Genomic DNA, 21794 nt, shown 5'->3' on the forward strand with positions numbered 1-21794 from the left:
CTTTCACATTCTACTTAGAGTTATATTTTAGTACTGCTTGGTGTTCCATGACCTTTTTGTACCTGAATATTGATATCTTTCTGTAGGTTTGGAAAGTTCTGTTATTATTTCTTTGAATATACTTTCTACCCCAATCTCTCTACGTTCTATTTTCTTTTTTTCTCTTCTGACTGCATATTTTCAAGTAGCCTGTCTTCAAGCTCACTGATTCTTTCTTCTGCTTGATCAGTTCTGCTGTCAAGAGACTCTGATGCCCTTTTTAGTTTGTCAGTTGAATTTTTCAGCTCCAAAATTTCTGCTTGATTTTTTTATTATTTCAATTTCTTTGTTAAATTTCTCTGATAGACTTCTCAATTCCTTCTCTGTATTGTCTTGAAGTTCATTGAGCTGCTTCAGGACAGCTATTTTGAACTCTTTGTCTAAAAGTCACATATCTCCATCATTTTGGGGTTTGTCACTGGTACCTTATTTAGTTCTTTGGTGAGGTCATGTTTTCCTAGATGTTGCTGATCCTTGTGGATGTTCAGTGATATCTGGACATTAAAGAGGTATTTATTTTAATCTTTGCAGTCTGGGCTTATTTGAACCCATGGTTCCAGATAGGTTTTCCAGATATTCAAAGGGAATTCAGTGTTCTCATCTACATCTTTGGTCATTACAACTGTATCACCCCTGGCATTACCCCAAGCCCAGTAATGCCTTGACTCTTGCAGACTCCTGGTGGACTTGGGTAAGATATGGGAGAATTCCATAGATTACCAGGAAAAGTTTCACTCTCTTCCCTTGCTCTCTGTGCTGGGCTGCTGGAGTTGAGTGAGGAATGATGTGGGTATTCCCTCATGTTCACCAGTGCCAGGTCACACCTGAAGCCAGCCCAGTCTCATGCAAAGCCCGTGATGACTGCTGCTTGGCTACCTCTCTGATGTTTATACAAAGTTCAAGGGCCTTTTACTCAGCAGGTGGCAAATCCTGCCAGGACTGGGTCCTTCCTTTCAGGGTAGTATGTTTCCTTCTGGCCCAGGGTGGGTCTAGAAATGCCATCCAGGAACTAAGGCTTGGGATCAGGGGCTTTAAGAGTCTGCTTGCTAGTTTATTTTACTGTAGCTGAGCTGGAATCAAGTTGCAAAACAAAGTCCTCTGAACTCTTTCCTTTCCTTTCTCCAAGTGGGACAAGATTCTTCCTGAGCTGCACTGCCAGGAATTAGGGGTGGGGTGACATAGACACTGGATTGACCACAGTTGTTGATGTCTCACTGGGTCACATGCACTCCAAGTCCACTGGCTCCGAGCTGGCATAGCCACAGGAATTGCCCAGGGACTGTAGTCTCTGTGGCCCGACTGCCTTATGAATTTATTCCAGGCCTCTGACCACTTTTTATCAGTTGGTGGTGGGGCTAACTGGAACTGGGTTCGGAGTGGAGGATTTTCCTCTTGCCTGGCTGGTCCAAATGCTCCCTCCCTGAGTGCTGGCAGAATTTTTCCTTGTGCTGTGTTCCCTTGTGACAGTAACTGTGTCTTTCTTTCCTTCCTTTCCTTTTTGCAGTTTATTAAAAGGTGAATACAAAATATTTTGTTATTTCTATTAATATCATATAAAAATCTAGTTCAAAAGAGAAAACCAAATTTCATTGTATTAGTGTATTAATGATAAAGTTAATTTTAATAAAATCTTATAAACAAATCCATCTAATTTTAACCAATTTGACTGTAAGTTAAGACTTTTATAAACCTTTATAACCAAGAAACAATGGTGATATAGCACATCTTATATTTTCCTGGTTAGAGCTGGAACCCATATTACTAAGTGAAGTATCCCAAGAATGGAAAAACAAGCACCAGATATATTCTCCAGCAAACTGGTATTAACTGAGTAGCACCTAAGTGGACACATAGGTACTACAGTAATAGAGTATAGGGGAAGGGGGGGAGGGGGGCAGGGATATACATACATAACGAGTGATAGGCGCACCATCTGAGGGATGGTCATGCTGGAGACTCAGACTTTTGGGGGGAGGGGGGAAGGGCATTTATTGAAACCTTAAAATCTGTACCCCCATAATATGCCGAAATAAAAAAAAAAACCTTTAGAACCTTTAACTTTTTATGTCTACTTAATTTTTAATGATAATTGACATATTGAATTTTAAAGTAGTTTCAAAAACCAATAAATTAGACAAAATTATCTTTTAACAAAACTAATACTTATGTCTTATAACATTTGTATTAAAAAATTTTATATAGAATTGTTTCCCTTTGAAATCTAGAAGTTTCAATTACATACACTAATCATAATGTCAACTTTTTGAAAAACCTAGGAAGTTAAGGTAACTTTGAACTGCTAGTCACCAATTTTATTAGCATTCCTAAATATAAAAATAAGATATCAAGGTATAAGCTTAAAGTTATGTTTAAGAACTAGGCGGGGTGTGGTGACTAATGCCTGTAATCCTAGCACTCTGGAAGGCCAAGGCAGGTAAATCACTCAAGGTTAAGAGTTCAAAACCAGCCTGAGCAAGAGTGAGACGCTGTCTCTACTAAAAATAGAAATAAATTAATTGGACAAATCATAAAATTATAAAATTTTATAAAAAATATATAAAATTATAATAGAATTATAAATATATAAAATTATATAAATATTTAATATAATATATAAATATTTATAAATATATAACATTATATAAATATATAAAAATATATAAAATTATAAAAAATATATAGAAAAATTAGCCAGGCATGGTGGCACATGCCTGTACTCCCAGCTACTTGGGAGGCTGAGGCAGAAGGATCACTTGAGCCCAGGAGTTTGAGGTTGCTGTGAGCTAAGCTGATGCCACGGCACTCTAGCCAGGGCAACACAGTGAGATACTGTGTCTCAATAAAAAATTTAAAAAAAGGAACTAATTGTTAGGTTTATTCCAGCTGGTAACTTGAAAAGTATGTATAGGACAGAATGTGGAATGTGGTTAATACAAAACTTAACCTTGTAAAACAGTAGCCACAAGAGTCTGGAGAGTCCCTGGGCTTTGTAGATCTAACTGACAGCTGGAGCATTCCTTCCCTCTCCCTCCCTGATGGAGATGAAGGCTATCCCTCCCTAGCTCTGCTGATAAGGATGACACCAGAGCAAAAGGATGGATGCTACTGGGGCAAAGGGGTAGTAGGAGTTGGTTGTTTGGAGAAGAATTTACTACAAACAGCTGTTCTGCCCATGGTCCTCTGCCATATGCGAACTGCATATAGCAGGAAGCAATTCTTCAACTGCCAGTTTGGCCCAGAAACAAAGAACTGAACAGGGCAGGTGGGAGGGGGTCAGCTATCCCCGTTTATAAAAACCCCCACTAAACCCCCTTCTGGGCTCACTCTCTTTTGGGACTCAGCCCACTCACACCCAGGTGAATAAACCAGCCATGTTGTTCCCACATAGCCTATGCGTGAAATGTATCCTTTGGGTCATTCACTCTTTCACTAATGTTCTACTATTTCACCTTATAAATAACAGAGACATTTTATAATTATCTTTTTTTAACTTAACATTAACTTTAAGATTTTAAATTATATGAAAATTTCAGTTGTATTTATTTCATTTATATTTACCTAATTTATCTTATTTATCTTAGCACTTCACTTAGATTGCAGCTATTAGTTTAAGTTACTTATCTATTAACCATTTTTATACCCTGTGAATTAGATATATAACATAGAACAGGGATAAAAATACAGTTTTAATTACTGTTTTTTCTTTTAAACTCATAAATTTTACCAAGAAAAACAAATAAGTATTTAAATAAGACTTGTTATTTTAAACAAATATAACATCACTTCTAAATTTTATAAATATAGTAGACATTTTAGAATATCCTGTTTATTTGTTTTATTTATTTATTTATTTTTTGAGACAGAGTCTTGCTTTGTTGTCCAGGCTAGAGTGAGTGCTGTGGCGTCAGCCTAGTTCACAGCAACCTCAAACTCCTGGGCTCAAGCAATCCTGCTGCCTCAGCCTCCCGAGTAGCTGGGACTACAGGCATGCACCACCATGCCTGGCTCATTTTTTCTATATATATTAGTTGGCCAATTAATTTCTTTCTATTTATAGTAGAGACAGGATCTCGCTCTTGCTCAGGCTGGTTTTGAACTACTGACCTTGAGCAATCCGCCCACCTCGGCCTCCCAGAGTGTTAGGATTACAGGCGTGAGCCACTGCGCTCGGCCAGAATATCCTGTTTAAAGGTATTAGTTAACTAGATCCTTCCAAAACACCACATCCCAAAACAAAATCTATTGACATCATAGGGATCAAGGTGTCTCTGGCCCCCAAAGTTGGCAAGCAAAGGCCACTGTTTCCATAAAGACTTGTTGAAAATTTACTGACGTGAAGATTAATAGGAGAAAGAATTAAAACTTATACATGGATGCCTTCAGAATGAACACTCAAAAGATGCAGGGGAAATTGTCCATTTATATGTTTAAAGTATGGACAGCCATGTAGAAATATGATTGAACAAAAAGGGTGTGAGCTAATTCTAACATGCTGAATGGCAGAATCCCACATGGCTTTTATATTTAGATTCTCTTTGGCCTCTCTGAGTGTGCATTCCTCTGAGTGCAGGGCAAGGCCCTTTCTGGAATGGGGTTTTACAGAAAAAGAAAGTAAAAACAAAGTAGATGAGATAATTACTTTATGGCCATTTTACATAGAATAATTTTAGGTTTTAGGTTTTATGGCTAGCTTTCAGAAAAGAATTGGTACAAGAGGCAGGCAGACAAGGCAAGGTCAGAAAATTTTTTGCTTCTGAAGACTTCATTTTAAGTTAGCTTTCTGAATCCCATCAACATAAGATCACCTGACTGTAGACTAAGGGGAAAAATGAAACTTCAGTGCCAATTCTTAGCACCTCAAACAATGATACAAAGTAGTAACATGCTTTTTACATGAGAATCAGAATTAAGCTGTTTTTAAAACACTCTAAATAGTCTTAAAACAATTTTTTTCCTTGGGTTTAGACTTGACTACATGCAATATTTATAAAGAGTCAGACTGTTTTGAGATTCTCTTTGGATTTTAACCATCATTCACTTTTTATTTTAAATTACTACACAAAAATTAATAATTTAGAGATTTTTTTTCCCTAGGCAAAAACTTTGTTACAGTAACAATGTACACATAACCAGCTAGCTTGTAAAAAGTATGACAAAAATGGATAAGACCAAGGGAAAACTAAAGCTTCCGATTTAAGCTCTTCTAACTACAACTTCTAGAACAACTTTGAATCCCTAACAGTACTGTTAATATTAGATAATAGTGAGTTAGAAACATGTTTTGTATATCTCTCTACAGACATTGAATTGGTGGAAATAAACTATATCTGCAGTTAGGATAAAAGACCAAAACCAAAATATTTTCACGAACCTTTGTGTTAGGTTTGTTCGAGGTGGGAACCTAAAGTATGTATAGGACAGAATGTGGCTATTGCAAAACTTAGGCTTATGAAACAATAGCCACAGGAGTCTGGAGAGTCCCCTGAGGTTGAAACCTAACAAACAGCTGCAGCTGGCATTCCTATCCCCCCTGATAAGGAGGGAACTACCCTCCTCCCTTATCTCTACAGGATGATACTGATGCAAAGGTCCCAGAAATTGATTGTTTGAAAAAAACATTTTTATTGCAGTGGCTTTTCCGGCCCAGGTACTCCCTCCTAAGAAACTCTCTATAAAACCCAAGGCTTTCTCCTCCCTCAGGGTGGATGCTTTTTCGCCTCCGCCCATTGATAAGGAAGACCCCCATCTATTACCTGGCTTCAGCAATCATGCTTACCTATTGCATCAGCCACCTGAGACCCCACCCCTTGGACCACCCCAACCTAGTAAAAGTGGAAAAAAACCCGTAGAGGGGGCTCAGAATTTGGTGTCAAGACCCCTCTGAGCTCACCGGCAGATAAACCTTGATTCTCTGACTCTCCATGTGCTACTCAGTTTTTCCTCAGAACCACCAGCTGTAACACCATCTACACCCAGATGCCCAAAATAAACAGCATTTTGCTACACATGAGGCTTCCTCTCTCTGTCTCTCTCTCTCTGTCTCTCTCTCTCTTTCTCTCTCTGCTCTGGACTTAACACTTTGACCATAAGTTTGTTTCTGAGCTCTATCTGCTTGGTGTTTTATTTATGCTAATTTGCTGACACTTAGGCACGTTTGCATTTTTACCTTAAAGTTAAACACGGGTTTTTTTTTTGTTAGTAACTCAGATTTTGTGATTATCATTAGACCAAATATTAAATTTACCTTATCAAAAATCACAGATTATTTTGGTTTTGGCTGAGTTTATATTTTTGTAATCTTTATGTCAAATCTTGACACCTGAAGAACATAAAAATATCCAGTAAAACACAGGAAAAAACAAGTATATGCTGATAATTTCAAAACATTTTTACTCCTACTTTATTAATGACACCATTTTATTATTTATTTCAGCATATTATGTGGGTACAAATTTTAAGGCTTCAAATAGTGCCTTTGCTCCCTTCTCCCCACAAGTCTGAGCTTCAAGCGTGCCCATCCCCCAGATGGTGCACCTCTCACTCATTATGTATGTATATACCCGCCTCTACCCCCCTCCTGGTCGCCCAATACCCAATTAATGTAGTTCCTGTGTGTCCACTTAGGTGCTGCTTAGTTAATACCAGTTTGCTGGTGAGTATATGTGGTGCTTGTTTTTCCATTCTTGGGATACCTCGCTTAGTAGTATGGGTTCCACCTCTATCCAGGAAAATACAAGATGTGCTATATCACCGTTGTTTCTTAGAGCTGAATAGTACTCCATGGTATACATATACCACATTTTATTAATCCATTCTTGGATTGATGGGTACTTGAGCTGTTTCCACAGCCTTGCAACTGTGAATTGTGCTGCTGTAAACATTCGAGTGCAGGTGTCTTTTTTGTAGAGTGTCATTGGATCTTTTGGGTAGATGCCCAGTAATGGGATTGCTGGATCAAATGGTAGATCCATTTGTATCACTTTAAGGTATCTCCATATTGCTTTCCATAGAGGTTGAACTAGTTTGCAGTCCCACCAGCAGTGTAGGACTGTTCCTATCTCTCCACATCCACGCCAACATCTATTGTTTTGGGACATTTTGATAAAGGCCATTCTTACTGGAAATAAGTGATATCTCATTGTGGTTTTGATTTGCATTTCCCTGATGATTAGAGATGTTGAGCATGTTTTCATATGTTTGTTAGCCATTCTTCTGTCTTCTTTTGAAAAGTTTCTGTTCATGTCCTTTGCCCACTTCTTGATGGGGTTGTTTGATTTTTTTCTTGCTGATTTTCATGAATTCTAAGTAGATTCTCGTTATCAGCCCCTTATCAGATGTGTAGGATGTGAAAATTTTCTCCCATTCTGTAGGTTGACTGTTTACTTTCATGACTATTTCTTTGGCTATACAGAAGCTTTTTAGTTTGATCATGTCCCCTTTATTTATTTTTGTTGCTGCTATGATTGCCTTTGGGGTCTTTTTCATAAATTCTTTGCCTAGGCCGATGCCTAGGTAAAATTCGGGTGTGAAACCATCTGGGCCGGGGCTTTTCTTTTTAGGAAGATTTTTAATTGCTTTTTCTATTTCGGCTCTTGATATTGGTCTGTTCAGGAATTCTATTTCTTCCTGGTTGAGCCTAGGGAGGATGTGTGTTTCTAGAAATTTGTCCATTTCCTCCACATTTTCCAGTTTGTGTGCATAAAGGTTTTTATAGTATTCATAAATTATATCTTATATCTCCTTGGGATCAGTTATGATATCTCCTTTTTTGTTCCTGATGGAGAACTTAGAGAGATTTCTTAGAGAACTTAGAGAAATTAGAGATTTCTCTTTTCTGCTTTTCGTTAGCCTAGCTAAAGGCGTGTCAATTTTGTTTATTTTTTCAAAGAACCAACTTTTTGTTTTATTAATCTTCTGTATAGCTTCCCTGTTGTCAATTTCGTTTAGTTCTGATTTGATCTTGTTAATTTCACTTCTGCTGGGTTTGGGGTTGGTCTGTTCTTCTGTTTCCAGCTCTTTGAGTCATTTTATTAAATTTTCTATTTGTGATCTTTTTGACTTTTGGTTATAGGCATTTATGGAGATAAACTTTCCTCTCAGAACTGCTTTAGCTGTGTCCCAGAGGATTTGATAGCTTGTCTTTCCATTGTCATTTTGTTCAAAGAATTTTTTATTTCCATCTTCATTTCTTCATTTACGAAGTAATCATTTAGTAGGAGGTTGTTTAATTTCCACTTTTTTGTGTAGAAATGTGACTTTCTGTTAGGGTTGATTTCTACTTTTATTCCACTGTGATTGGAGAAGATACATGGTATGATTTCTATTTTTTTTTAATTTCTTGAGGCTTGCTTTGTGTCCTAGGATATGGTCAATCTTAGAGAATGTCCCGTGAGCTGATGAGAAGAACATATATTCAGTGGATTTTGGATAGAATGTCCTGTAAATGTCAAACAGACCAATTGTTCTAGAGTTTTGTTTGAGTCCATTATTTCTTTATTGATTTTCTGTTTGGAGGATCTGTCCTGTGCAAGCAGTGGGGTGTTGAAATCTCTGGTTATTGTGGAGTTGCTGTTAATCAATTTGCTTAGATCCAGTAAGGTTTGCTTTATGAATCTGGGTGCACCTAAGTTGGGTGCATATATATTTAAAATTGTTATATCTTCTTGTTGAATTGTACCCTTCACCATTATATAATGACCATTTTTGTCTTTCACTACTTTTGTTGGTTTAAAAACTAAATCGTCTGAGATCAGAACCGCCACACCAGCCTTCTTTTGGCTTCCGCTTGCTTGAAATACTGATCTCCACCCCTTTACTTTTAGTCTATATGCATCCTTGGGGGTTAGATGTGTTTCCCGAGACAGCAGATACTTGGCTTGTATTTTCTTATCCATTCAGCCAGCCTATGTCTCTTGAGTGAGGAGTTTAAGCCATTCACATTTATTGAGAGAACTGATAGATGAGGCAGTTTACTGTTCATTCTGTTGGGTTGGACATTGTTGCTTTGATTTCTCTCTTGAGCCATTATGATATATGGCCTTTAATCTTTAGGTTTTGGGTGTTTTTATGTTCGTGAGGTTTTTTTATGCTGTTCCATGCATAACACTGTTTTGAGTACTTCTTGTAGGGCTTGTCATGTCTTGGTGAATTCCCTCAGACTTTGCTTATCTGAGAATGTCTTACTTTCTCCTTCATATATAAAGCTTAGTTTTGCAGGGTACAAGATTTTAGGCTGGGCGTTATTTTGTTTCAAAAGATTGAGAATGGGGCCCCAGTCTCTCCTTGCTTGGAGTGTTTCAGTTGAGAAATTTGGCGTTATCCTGATCAGTTTTCCTTTGTACGTAACTTGCTTCTTTCATCTTACAGCTCGTAGAAGGGCCTCTTTAATTGATACTTTGGTCAGTCTGATGACTGCATGTTGTGACGTCTTCCTGTTTGCATTGAATCTCCCAGGGGTCCTTTGAGCTTCTTGAACTTGTATCTGGAGATTTTTAGTAACGCCTGGGAAATTTTCCTCTATTGTATCTTCAAATAGCTTGTCCAACCCTTGAGTGTTTCCTTCTTCCCACTCTGGTAACCCTATGACCCTCACATTAGGTTTCTTCACGTAATCCCACATCTCTTGTAGACTTTGCTCTTTTCTCTTGTTTCTTTGCTCTATTTCTGTGACCGATTTATTTAATTGGAAAGTGTTATCTTCAAGCTCTGAGATTCTTTCTTCTGTTTGGTCCAACGTATTTTTGAGGCTTTCTACTATGTTTTGTATTTCCTTGAATAAATTCTTCATTTCCAGGAGATCGGATTGATTTTTCTTTAAGATCTCAATTTCCTTAGTGAATCTTTGTTCCACGTCCTGAATCTTCTTTGTGGTGTCTTTGTGTTGGTTGTCCATTTTTTCTTGCATATCATTGAGCTTTCTTACAATCCAATTTTGGTATTCTTCTTCTGTTATTTTAGTGTTTTGGGTTTGTTCATTCTCCAATTCTTGAAAACTGGTGTATCTTCTAGAGGGAGAGTTTTTGGTTTGATTTTTTGAAGTTCCAGAAATCTTTCGCTGAGCCCTCCCCATCCAGATGAGCTGATGGTGCCCGGGCGTCTCTTCTGTAGTTTCTTGAACAGCCACTGGGGGGAGCTCTTCCACCACACTTGGAAGGTACCCCTGATGGGAGGGGTTACTTGTGGAGGATTTGTTCCTCGCCAAGTCACTGACTGGGGGAGGAGATCCAGCCCCAGCGTTTTGATCAACTGGGTGACCTAAACTGTTCTGGGAAGCAAATTCTTTTATACCGTGCACTTAAGCACTGTGCACGGGCCCAGTGGATTCTCCCTAGATCTGAGGGAGAGTGGGTTTTCTTGTCTCACCCCGCCTCTAGGGATGGAGCCTACCACTTTCGGCAGGAGAGATGCGGGCTGGGGGAGGAAGTGGCTACCCTGTCTGCCCTGCACCCCAGCACCCCAGTGGCTGTGGCTCCCGTTGGCATTAGTTTTCTCAGTAGTTGGTTGATCGAGCCAGGCCTGGCGAGCTAATCGCAGATTGTGTAGGGGCGGAATTTGTCAGGAGAGTCTCTAGGCTGGGGGGGAGGTGACCTGCCCTCCCCGCCTTATCACATTGCCGCGGCTGGGCTGTGGACCCCCTCAATGGCGACACTTGCCCACTCGCAGGGCACCAGCACTGGGGGCGACTGTTTAGGAGGTGGCAGGTGCCGGATTGGGGTCTGGGTCATCAGGACACCCCGTGGCCTCCTCTATGCCGCCTTCCCTACTGCCAGTTCAGCCACAGTTCTTGCTCTTACTGACCCGCCCTGTGCAGTCTTATTTGCCTGAGGCAGTTCCAGCTTAGAGCCCCCGACTTAGTGAACAGCTCTATAGGGCTGGCCCCGCTCGTTACCAGAGGCAAGACATTTAACTGCCTCCCCTATCAGCTCAGTTCAGTTTCCTCCCGTCTTGGAGCTGTCCTAGCATAGGGCTCCAGGGAATTTCTACTAATGACCGTCCTATCCAGCACCCTCTTCTCCTGCCGCGATTTTGCACCAATTTCAGACAGGTCCCTGGCTGGGTGGGTGTGGAGGTCGATGGGGAAGCAAGGAGTTCTCCTGTGGGTCTGATCCCACTTCACCCCATGGCCCAGTGGGCCAGCACCCTCCCACGAGCCCTATTGTTTGTTTTGCACTCTCCAGAGAACACTATCTTATCTCCCGATCACCTTGTTTTTTCCTATTTTGAGAGTCCTGTGATGAACCTTTGCAGATTCTCGATGCTGTCCTTGTAGGGGGGAGACCCACTCGCGTGTAGGAGACCAAGATCTGTGTCTCCCTCTCTGGGAGCAGGAATCCTGGGGGTTACCTTTACTCCACCATTTTTCCCAGTTCATAACTTTCTTTCACCTTTTTATTTTTTAATAATAACCCAACTTATTTACCAAAGATTACTAAATTCACATGAACCATTTGGGTTTAATTTATGAGCGCTCTCATTTTTAAGCCAATCCTGCACCATGTAAACACAAACCTGTAATACATGGACATACATAAAGCATACCTAAACATATAAACTCACACACACACAGTTCTAATAGATTTTACCCTAGAACTCTAGGCATCAGATGGTAACACCAGTCTGTAAAATATAGCTGGATCCAAATGTCTTCTGACAAAACTGGAACTTGTTCACATGGCAAACTTTAGCTGCCCTGATAGGTAACCTAAATAGGCCTGTGGATCAAAATTTTTGGGTAAAGCAGTTTCGCCGTTTCCATGGTAGTTTGATTTCTTGAAAAACCTCTTTACCCTTTCTTTTTCTTCAGTTCAAAATGAGTTTTCAGTGTTTGCATTTTAGCTAGAACTGGCTGCAGGATCTCCAGCCTTTCAATTATAAATACCATAAACAATGAGTTATCTGAACATCAGTAGAAAAAGTTAGCAGGTTTTAGAGTAGCCAGAAAAGAGAAATAGCTTGAGACATTTTAACTGTATAGTGGTAGGCCAACCATTTGAGCTCTGAATTTTCCTTGATGTAATTTGCCCTTTTGTAAAAGCTTATGCACAAGAATTAGCTATAACCAGCTGGAGCCCTAGAAAACCTGGAGCCCCAGGAAACCTGGCTTGCCTTTGAATCTTTTCATTTACAAAAATACTTGGAAGTAGAGGTGCCACAAACCAATTGCAGTGCCAAATGTGGTCATTCTCTTTGTCTTTCCTAATTTTTAAAGGATTTGTTTAGAAAAGCCAATTGAGGTTAATTTTAGGATAAAAGGACAATGGAGAAGACACTTTAGAATGCACCTCCAAATCTAAATTAGGATCCCAAACAACAGTTCCTAGGAAAAGAAACAGCTCAGAGTTAACCAAGACCATCAACCCAAAATGGGAGGTCCGGAGCTCAGGAGGACTTACCAGTTCTGCTGAAGGATAAGCCCGGAGTTGGAGGGCCAAAAGCTGAGAATGTCCATACCTGGTGCCGAGTTCGGGCTACTCCTTCGGGAATCCTGAGTGTTCTCTGAGCCCCACGTCCGGCCCTGCCAATCTTGTTAATGGAAAAAAAGCCAAACTCTGTAAAATAATTTTAAAGAGATTTATTCTGAGCTAAATTTGAGGACCATGACCCAGAGCCACGCCCAAGAAGCCTTGAGCAAGTGGACTCCCTGTGGCTGGGTTACGGTTTGGTTTTGTGCGTTTCAGGGAGATAGGGGTTACAGGTAAAGTCATAAATCAATACATGGGAGACATACATTGGTTTGGCCCCAAAAGGTAGGCCATCTTCAAGCGGGCGTTGGGGGGTGGGTTACAGGTTATAGGTGGGTTTAAAAATTCTTTGGCTTGTAATTGGCTAAAGACATGAAGCTTTGTCTAAAGGCATGGAATGTTTTAACATAAGGAGGTGTTTATCGGAGATAAGCACCCTGACATATATTTGTTGCTTAAATTAAGGATAAATTAAGGACCTACAGGTTTGTCTTGCATAACCTTAGGCCTGTTAATGGTTACAAAGGATGTTCCCAAGAAAGGAGGAGAGCATGATGAGGTATGTCTGACCTTCCTCCTGGCAGGCAATTTAGTTTTAGGATATTCCTTTGGCCAAGAGGGGGTCCATTCAGTTAGCCAGTGGGAGGTGAGTCTTAAGATTTTTTTTTCTCATTAAACTTTATTTTAATGGGTCTCAAAATTCTGTGACAGATTTTTGGTCAAGTTGTTTCCATTAAAAAGTACTGATTTTAAAAACTAGTAACTTAAAATTGCCACACAGACAGAAACAAAAATGGTCCACAAAACATTCTCCTTTCCTTCTGAAGATTTTATGATGCATTGTTATTAACAACCAATCTTTTACTATTAAAGTTAAATGGCCGATTGAAACAAACAGTTCTGAGACCATTCTTCCACCACTAATTAAGAGTGGGGTGGCAGATATTAGGGATAATATTCATTTAGCCTTCTGAGCTTTCTGGGCAGATCTGGTGGCATTGCCACCTCCAGAAGCCTTCTTGTCCATTGTTTTGATGACACCCAGAGCAACTGTCTGTCTTATATGACAAACAGCAAAATGACCCAGAGAGGGATAGTCTGAGAAGCTCTCAACATACATGGGCTTGCCAGGAACCATATCAATGATGGCAGCATCACCAAATTTCAAGAATTTAGGGCCATCTTCCAGCTTCTTTCCAGAGCAGCAATCAATCTTTTCCTTCAGCTCAGCAAACTTGCAGGCAATGTGAGCTGTATGACAATCCAGTATAAGAGTGTAGCCTGAATGGTTCAGGATAATTACCTGAACAGTGAAGCCAGCTGTTTCCATTGGTGGGTCATTTTTGCTGTCACCAGCAATGTTGGCACAACGAACATCTTTGACAGACACATTCTTGATGTTGAAGCCTACATCGTTCCCTGGAAGAGCTTTGCTCAAAGCTTCATGGTGCATTTCAACAGACTTTACTTCAGTTGTAACATTGACTGGAGCAAAGGCGACCACCATGCCGGGTTTGAGAACACCAGTCACCACTCGGCCCACAGGGACAGTACCAATACCACCAATTTTGTAGACATCCTAGAGAAGCAGATGCAAGGGCATGTCAGTTGGATGAGTTGGTGGCAAGATGCAATCCAGAGCTTCAAGCAGTGTGGTTCCACTGGTGTTGCCATCTTTACCGATCACTTTCCATCTCTTGAACCAAGGCATGCTAGCACTTGGCTCCAACATGTTGTCACCATCCAACCAGAAATTGGCACAAATGCTACTGTGTCAGGGTTATAGCCAATTTTCTTAATGTAAGTGCTGACTGCTTTAACAATTTCCTCATATCTCTTCATGATGTAGGGTGGCTCAGTGGAATCCATTTTGTTAACACCAACAATTAGCTGTTTCACACCTAGTGTGTAAGCCAGAAGGGCATGGTCACGGGTCTGCCCATTCTTTGAGATACCAGCTTCAAATTCACCAACACCAGCAGCAACAATTAGGACAGCACAGTCAGCCTGAGATGTGCCTGTAATCATGTTTTTGATAAAGTCTCTGTGTCCTGGGGCATCACTAATAGTCACATAATATTTGCTGGTCTCAAATTCCCACAGGGAGATATCAATGTTGATACCACGCTCACGCTCAGCTTTCAGTTTATCCAAAACCCAGGTGTACTTGAAGGAGCCCTTTCCCATTTCAGTGGCCTCCTTCTCAAAATTTTTGATGGTTCTTTTGTAGATCCCACCACATTTGTAGATCAGATGGCCAGTAGTGGTAGACTTGCCTGAATCTACATGTCCAATGACAAAGATGTTGATGTGAGTCTTTTTCTTCCCCATTTTGCCTTTTATGGGTGGTTTTCATAGCACTGGTGTTCTGGCAGCAAACCCGTTGCAAAAAAAGCTTAAGATTTTATTTTAGTTCACAATTCCCCGTTTTTGGCCAAGATCTGTCAGAGGCAGCATCTATGTCCAAACTCTTGTTTTGTCCCATCCATTGCCAGGGTGGTCCATCCAGTCTGTCATTGGGACCCTTGTGGCCAAGTGGACTGAAGAGCTGAAAGGGGGCTTAGAGCCAATTAAATATTTTAGGCCAAATAAGACTGGAGATAGGCAGGCACTCATCAACATTTTAAAACCTTCTAGATGACATAAGAGTAAAGTCCAAAATGTCAAAGGCAAGGCTACAGAACTAATTTATCTTTAATGTTGAGCTACTACTTGGGTTTAGTGGTACACTTGTAACAAATATGAGCATCATTAACATTTAAACCAAGGGAATTTAGATAATTTTATTGTGTCACAATATTTTAGTCTCTTTAGTAATTTATACTAAGGTGGCTGATAAATTGCTCATTATATCTCCTTTTGTATAAATCCATAAGTAAGAAAAATTATATTCAGGAAGTTCTAAGTCTGTAGGAAGCAGGAAAAGAATTTTATGATTGGGACGGATATTTTCAGCATGTGGCATGAAAAGACAAAGCATGTCAGTTAGTATTCCTTTAGGCTTCTGTATGCTCCTCCTTGATCTCGAGGGTCTAAACTAATTTCATCCCTTGGAATCACCCCTTACAGTCTCATATGACCCCTCTTCTGCAATAGTCCCTGGGCCTACAGGGAGGATATTTGAACAGGACTTTGGCAGATTCCATGGTTCTAGGTCCCAGAGATCAGGTAAACTTGCTATTTACTTAAAATTTGTCAGGACTCTGGAGTCTTTTTGTGAAAAATTAGTTCTTTCTCATGAGGTTGAGTTAGCTATACTCATGGTCATATCAGTTTTCTAATTAAAGTCCTGGAAGTTTGTTTTATTTTTTAGTCCAGTGGTACATCATCTCCGAAGTTATCAGAAACCAGTATTCAAGTGGATTTGTCAGTCCTTTCCATGACTTTACTTGAAGAAGCCAACTTTGGACTTAGCCAGAAAGAACCACTTTCTGAGATGAATCAAAGTAAAATAATAATTTTCTAAAGATGATAAAACATGGACTAGCCATGGTTATAGATAATTGACAAACCAAATTGGTTATTTTTGTGACATACAGAAATTGACATAATAACCATAATTATTACTGACAACACACACCAAGACATGTCAATATTTTACAATACTGGAGCATATATTAACCACTTCGGTACCAGCGTCGACTATAGTAGATAGCCACAGATGAACACGCACAGCCGAGCCTCGACTATAGTTGATAGTCACAGATGAATGCGCACAGCGACTTTAGCTGACAGCCATGATATGACTTTTCTAATTTTTCATTTATCAAAATAAAATTGTGAATATTTAAAAATAACGTAATGAAAACATATATGTATATGTTACCTATTCTGATTTACATTACAAGTAAAGCTGTCTGTAAAGTAAAACAAGCTTTCAGTGCTTTCAAGCTTTCCTTATCACACAAGAGCAAAACGGATTCGTTGTCAGTGCACAGCACAAACTATTGTGGGGACTATGAGTGCCGGCTGTGGGCAAGGTTTTGCAGCCAGTGACCACGATACCAAAGTGGTTAATAACATACTTATACAAGTATAGCCCAAAGAAAGTTAAACACCATTTCATATTTGACAATGTTCCCTGGATGGTTTTGACACACCAAATAAATCTAATGTCTGTCTGAGACTTTCAGTGACCTTAATATGTAAAAATATAGTTTAAAAAAATAGTTTAAGGTCAAAAGGCTGGATTTAGAATTTAAGGTTTAGAGAGTTTGTCAGATATCAAAGGCTTAAAACATTTGTTCAAATATAATCACAAACCACTATAGAATAAAGGTCATTTATTTAAGAGAAATAGTCATCAAAAGATTCTAAGGGTGATAAAGTAAGTTATATGTGTGTAAACTTTAACCCTTTTAAAATCTAGTTTTTTTAATTAGTCAAAACCTAACAAAGAGAGCCCAGGCATTCATTATCTGATAAAGCATAAAATCTTTACTTCTTTTAGGTCAGTTACCAAAATTAAAGAAAAACCTTCTGCAGTGTGATACTTTTTAATTAAAAAGGGAACATGTTATAGAATCAAAATAAGTACATCATGTCATTTCATTAAGAGTAAACTAATATCTACAAAAAAATCTTTGTTTTAGCCAAAAAAAATTTTTATGGCCAACAAAATTCCTTAATAAATTCCCTTTTATAAACTTTATCCCAATCTGCACATACCATACAATATCTATAAAAACATGCCTAAAAACTTTCTGTTTTGTCCTAACGTTCCCTTTTCCTAAATAACCAGTCATTTTAGGACAAAAAATTCCATGCAAGATCCTTTCGTTACACTATTCTTTCTGTTTAACCTTTCTTACCAAAAAATATATTTCTATATTCATTGCCTTTTTATTTCTTTCTCTTAGTCACAAGTTGAATTTTGTTTTTATTTTCTTTCTGAATTTATTTTGATTCAACCTTTAACCCCTGAATTAGACAAAGTTACATATATATTTTAATAGGAACACATTCTGTTTAATATTTTTTTTTTTAGTTTACACCTTATATATAGAATTACATGCATTGACTAGAATTCTTTTTTTTTTTTAAGACAGAGTCTCACTTTGTTGCCCAGGCTAGAGTGAGTGCCGTGGCGTCAGCCTAGCTCACAGCAACCTCAAACTCCTGGGCTCAAGCAATCCTTCTGCCTCAGCCTCCCGAGTAGCTGGGACTACAGGCATGGACCACCATGCCCGGCTAATTTTTTCTATATATATTAGTTGGCCAATTAATTTCTTTCTATTTATAGTAGAGACGGGGTCTCGCTCTTGCTCAGGTTGGTCTCGAACTCCTGAGCTCACACGATCCGCCCGCCTCAGCCTCTCAGAGAGCTAGGATTATAGGCGTGAGCCACAGCGCCTGGCCTAGAATTCTTATTTTTAGTAACATTAAATTTTAGTGAAAGCTTAAAGAGCACGAAGTCATGAATTGTTCATCATAAGACACTTGTCATGAAGCAACATTGCAGGTTGCTATAAAATTATAGCCAAACTGATAATTCAAATATTTTTTAAATGCAAAAATTCTATTCTTTGAGAGAGGAGATTTAGTGTCTCAAACAAGTATAAGACCTAATAGACAGACTGAAGTACAAGTTCATAAGGAGGCTGAATCTTACAAAGTTCCAATGCAAAGTCCCACAATTACTTCACTCTTTCTCCCAGGAGCACATCTCTCTCTCCACTTGGCATGCTGGTGCAGCACTGCTGGAGGGTGGGGGAGTGGTGGTGTTGGCAATGCAAAATTGACTTTTCGGCCCCCTCTTTGCTTGATAGAATGTTAAAACCAGGTACTGTGATTGCTCACCTGATTTTTGGTTCTTCTGAAGGTTCTTCCTCATGTGATAGTGGCTGAATTTGGTGTTTGTGCAGAGGGACAACTGCTAGGTTTCTGTTTGGTCCTCTTGTTCCACCTCCTATGCAGTTCTGGTTATTTTTTTTTTTTTTTTGAGACAGAGTCTCGCTTGTTGCCCAGGCTAGAGTGAGTGCCGTGGCGTCAGCCTAGCTCACAGCAACCTCAAACTCCTGGGCTCAAGCGATCCTGCTGCCTCAGCCTCCTGAGGGGCTGGGACTACAGGCATGCGCCACCATGCCCGGCTAGTTTTATATATATATTAGTTGGCCAATTAGTTTCTTTCTATTTATAGTAGAGACGGGGTCTCGCTCTTGCTCAGGCTGGTTTCGAACTCCTGACCTCGAGCAATCCGCCCGCCTCAGCCTCCCAGAGTGCTAGGATTACAGGCGTGAGCCACCGCGCCCGGCTAGTTCTGGTTATTTTTTAAGACAGTTGTTTCATCTGAGATTTCAGATTTACCAACCTAAGGTAATATTCTCTTTTGATTAAAACAGAGTCCCATTTTTATTTAAGTAGGTCATACCTGAAGTCTAAAACAAAAAATAAATGTGGTAAAACTATGAAGAAAGTGAAGGGCATGATAAACATAAAATTCAGCATAGTGATTATCTTAATGAAAATGAAATGGACACATGGAGAACTTCATAGATAACTATAATTTGTTTTTAATGGGTGGTGGATACACAGGTATTTTTGGTATTACTGTTCTTTGTAACTTGCATACATTTTACAAAAGTTATTTATGGTGTTTTGCTATGGAAGATTAAGATTGAGCTCATCTCACTGTTTCTGCCACCCACTGAAAGGCACATATATGCACACAGACTTCTTGTTCCCTTGTAGTCCCAATATGATTATACCATAAATTTGGTTTCCATCAGTGCTATTGTTTACAATATGACAATACAATATTGTTTGCAATATAGTTGGCCCTCTGCATCTGCAGGGGATTGGTTCCAGGACCCCCGTGGATACCAAAATCTCAGGGTGCTCAAGTTCCTACTATAAAGTGGCATAGTATAGTTGGCCCTCTGTATCTACAGGTTTCCATCCATGGTTGGTTAAATCTGCAGATGGGAACCTGGTAGATACAGAGGGCCAACTGCATAAATGCTATACACAGCTAAGCCACATACTAATCTACAGTTAAATTATCTTTCCTGAAAACTTTGTGTTTCATTTGCTTAATAATTGTTTTGTTTCTTTACTTCTTTCTCCATGTGCTTATCACCAGTTATCTAGACTCTAGAGTGACTCTGAGTGTTTCCAGAGCTATCAAGGGTTCCATCCATGTCATATCCCTGAGCTTGGCTGGAACCATCTAACCATCTCCCATCCAAGTGGGTTAACCTCATTCCTTCTTGCACAGCTGCCATCCTGCCATCACACTTCACTATCATTATGGGGATTCCCTTTGCTTTCTGCATCGATGGGTTCTGTGTTTTCTTTATGCCATGTCACCTCCTTTATTTCCTTGGAGCATATTCTTCAAATATTTTCCTAAGAAGGCATGTAGGTCCATGGGAGATACATTTTTTGAGATTTTAGATGTCTAAAAGTGTTCAACTCATCATAGATGGAGAATTTGGCTTGGGGTAGAGTTCTAGGATGGAAATTTCTCTCCCTTAGAGTTTTTAAATCATTGCTCCATTGCCTTCTAATTCTCAGTGTTTCTTTTGAGAACTCTAAGGCTATTCTGATTCTTGGTACTTGGTATCAATTGTTTTCTCCATGTCAGCTTATAAGATTCCCCACCTCCTTATCTTACGTGTTCTGACATTTCCCTGTATGCCCAGATATGGGATCACTGTCACCAGTATTGCTGGGCACCTGGTAGGAGAGAAATCCCTACAGGGATGTTTGTTCCTTTCTCATGCAAAGCCAAGATAGTGCAGGTTTAGACAGCTGCATTTCAAGTCCAAGTGGGGAAGGCAAGCCTTTTTTAAAGCCATTTTACTTTGTCTATGGGAGATTTCAAGTCAACCCACTAAAAATAGGCACATTGTGCCAGAAAAATCATCACCCTCTAGTGTTCAGGTATCCAGAGCCCTAGAAGAAAAACAGGTGTTCAGTGCTCTAGGCAGGCAAAATAGTCGTATCAACATAGGGAATATTCCACAAGCCAAGTTCCCAGACTTTAGCCAGGAGGTTATTCTGTGAACAGGCCCTTCTAAAGATCAGGTCTGCTGTTATAACACTTTCTTACATGTTACCTTTATTGATGTTCTTTATTTCCTCATGTGGATTTGAGTTATAAAATGTCCTTTTTTTTTCCTTGGATCTGAACTCCAAGTTAGGTCAAATAGCAACAACATTCTGGGGATAGATAAGGCTTCAAAACAGGCCAGCCCCTTTGGGTAGCTATGAAGCTGCCAGTTTTCATGGAGTTGGGGAGGTGGTGGGTGGATGGGGGCAAGAATAATGCTGAGTGAACCACCACAGACCTGGCTGTTCTTAGTAAGATTTACTAGTTTTCTTGAATAAATGTTTTTGTTTTTTGCTTTTTGTTCCCCTCCTCACTTTAAATTCCCTTTTCATTGTTGATACCTAATAAATCTATTTTCTTGTTTTTCAGCTTGGGGTATGGGGAGGGTTCATCTACATCAACTCAAGTCATGTTGATAAGAGCTTATCCTAGGGCATTTGGAGTTTAATGTTATCCCATAACATTACAGTAGAAAAACTTAATAATAAGTTTGATGATTTGTTGTATTTTTTTTTCTAGAAGTCTGGCAAGTTGATGAGCAGATAGATTACTACAAGGAAAGCCAAGACAAACCTCTGTGGCAAGCTGCATTCATAGACAAGGAAACACTGAAAGATGAAAGTGGTCAAGAATGTAGAACATGTAGAAAAATCATTTATCTGAGCACAGACTTTGTTTCTATAAGACAAAGACTCCCTAAATATTACTCATGGGGAAGGTGTTTAAAACATAAATTTAAACATTCTTAGTCAAAATAGAAGCTATGTAAAAAAGAAAGAGGATGGATGTAAGGCATATTGGAAATTATGCTTCCATTCTAATCTTGATAAAGCTCAGCCTGCAGAGAAAATTTTTGACCCTAATCAACAAAGAAAAGCCCTCCACCATAATCGAGCCCTTGATAAAAGTCAGAGAATTCAGAGTGGGGAGAAACTCAATGAATGTGCTGAATGTGGAAAAGTGTTTATCCAGAGAGCAAACCTTATTGTACATCAGAGAATTCACACTGGAGAGAAGCCTTATGAATGCTGTGAATGTGCAAAAGCCTTCAGCCAGAAGTCAACCCTCATAGCTCACCAGAGAACTCATACGGGGGAGAAGCCCTATGAGTGCAGTGAATGTGGGAAAACCTTTATCCAGAAGGCACTGCTCATTAAGCATCAGAGAATTCATACAGGAGAGAGACCCTATAAATGCTGTGACTGTGAGAAAGCCTTCATCAGGAAGTTAACTCTCATAAA

At 39.5% G+C, this 21794-nt stretch overlaps 1 protein-coding gene and 1 pseudogene across 1 annotated transcript in view; one reads left to right on the plus strand and one right to left on the minus strand.

Annotated features, from left to right (window-relative positions):
• KRABD4 (KRAB domain containing 4) overlaps positions 1-21429 on the plus strand; it is a 34978-nt gene extending 13549 nt beyond the window's left edge. The window contains exon 6 of the mRNA XM_075999670.1: positions 21073-21429. Coding sequence (XP_075855785.1) covers positions 21073-21302 — 230 coding nt within the window. The 3' untranslated portion in view covers positions 21303-21429. The remainder of the gene's footprint in view (positions 1-21072) is intronic.
• On the minus strand, positions 13459-15053 carry LOC105871245 (elongation factor 1-alpha 1 pseudogene; annotated as a pseudogene).
• Positions 21430-21794: the final 365 nt, after the last annotated feature.

The sequence above is a fragment of the Microcebus murinus genome, chromosome X (genome assembly GCF_040939455.1).
Source record: "Microcebus murinus isolate Inina chromosome X, M.murinus_Inina_mat1.0, whole genome shotgun sequence".
NCBI classification, from domain to species: domain Eukaryota; kingdom Metazoa; phylum Chordata; class Mammalia; order Primates; family Cheirogaleidae; genus Microcebus; species Microcebus murinus.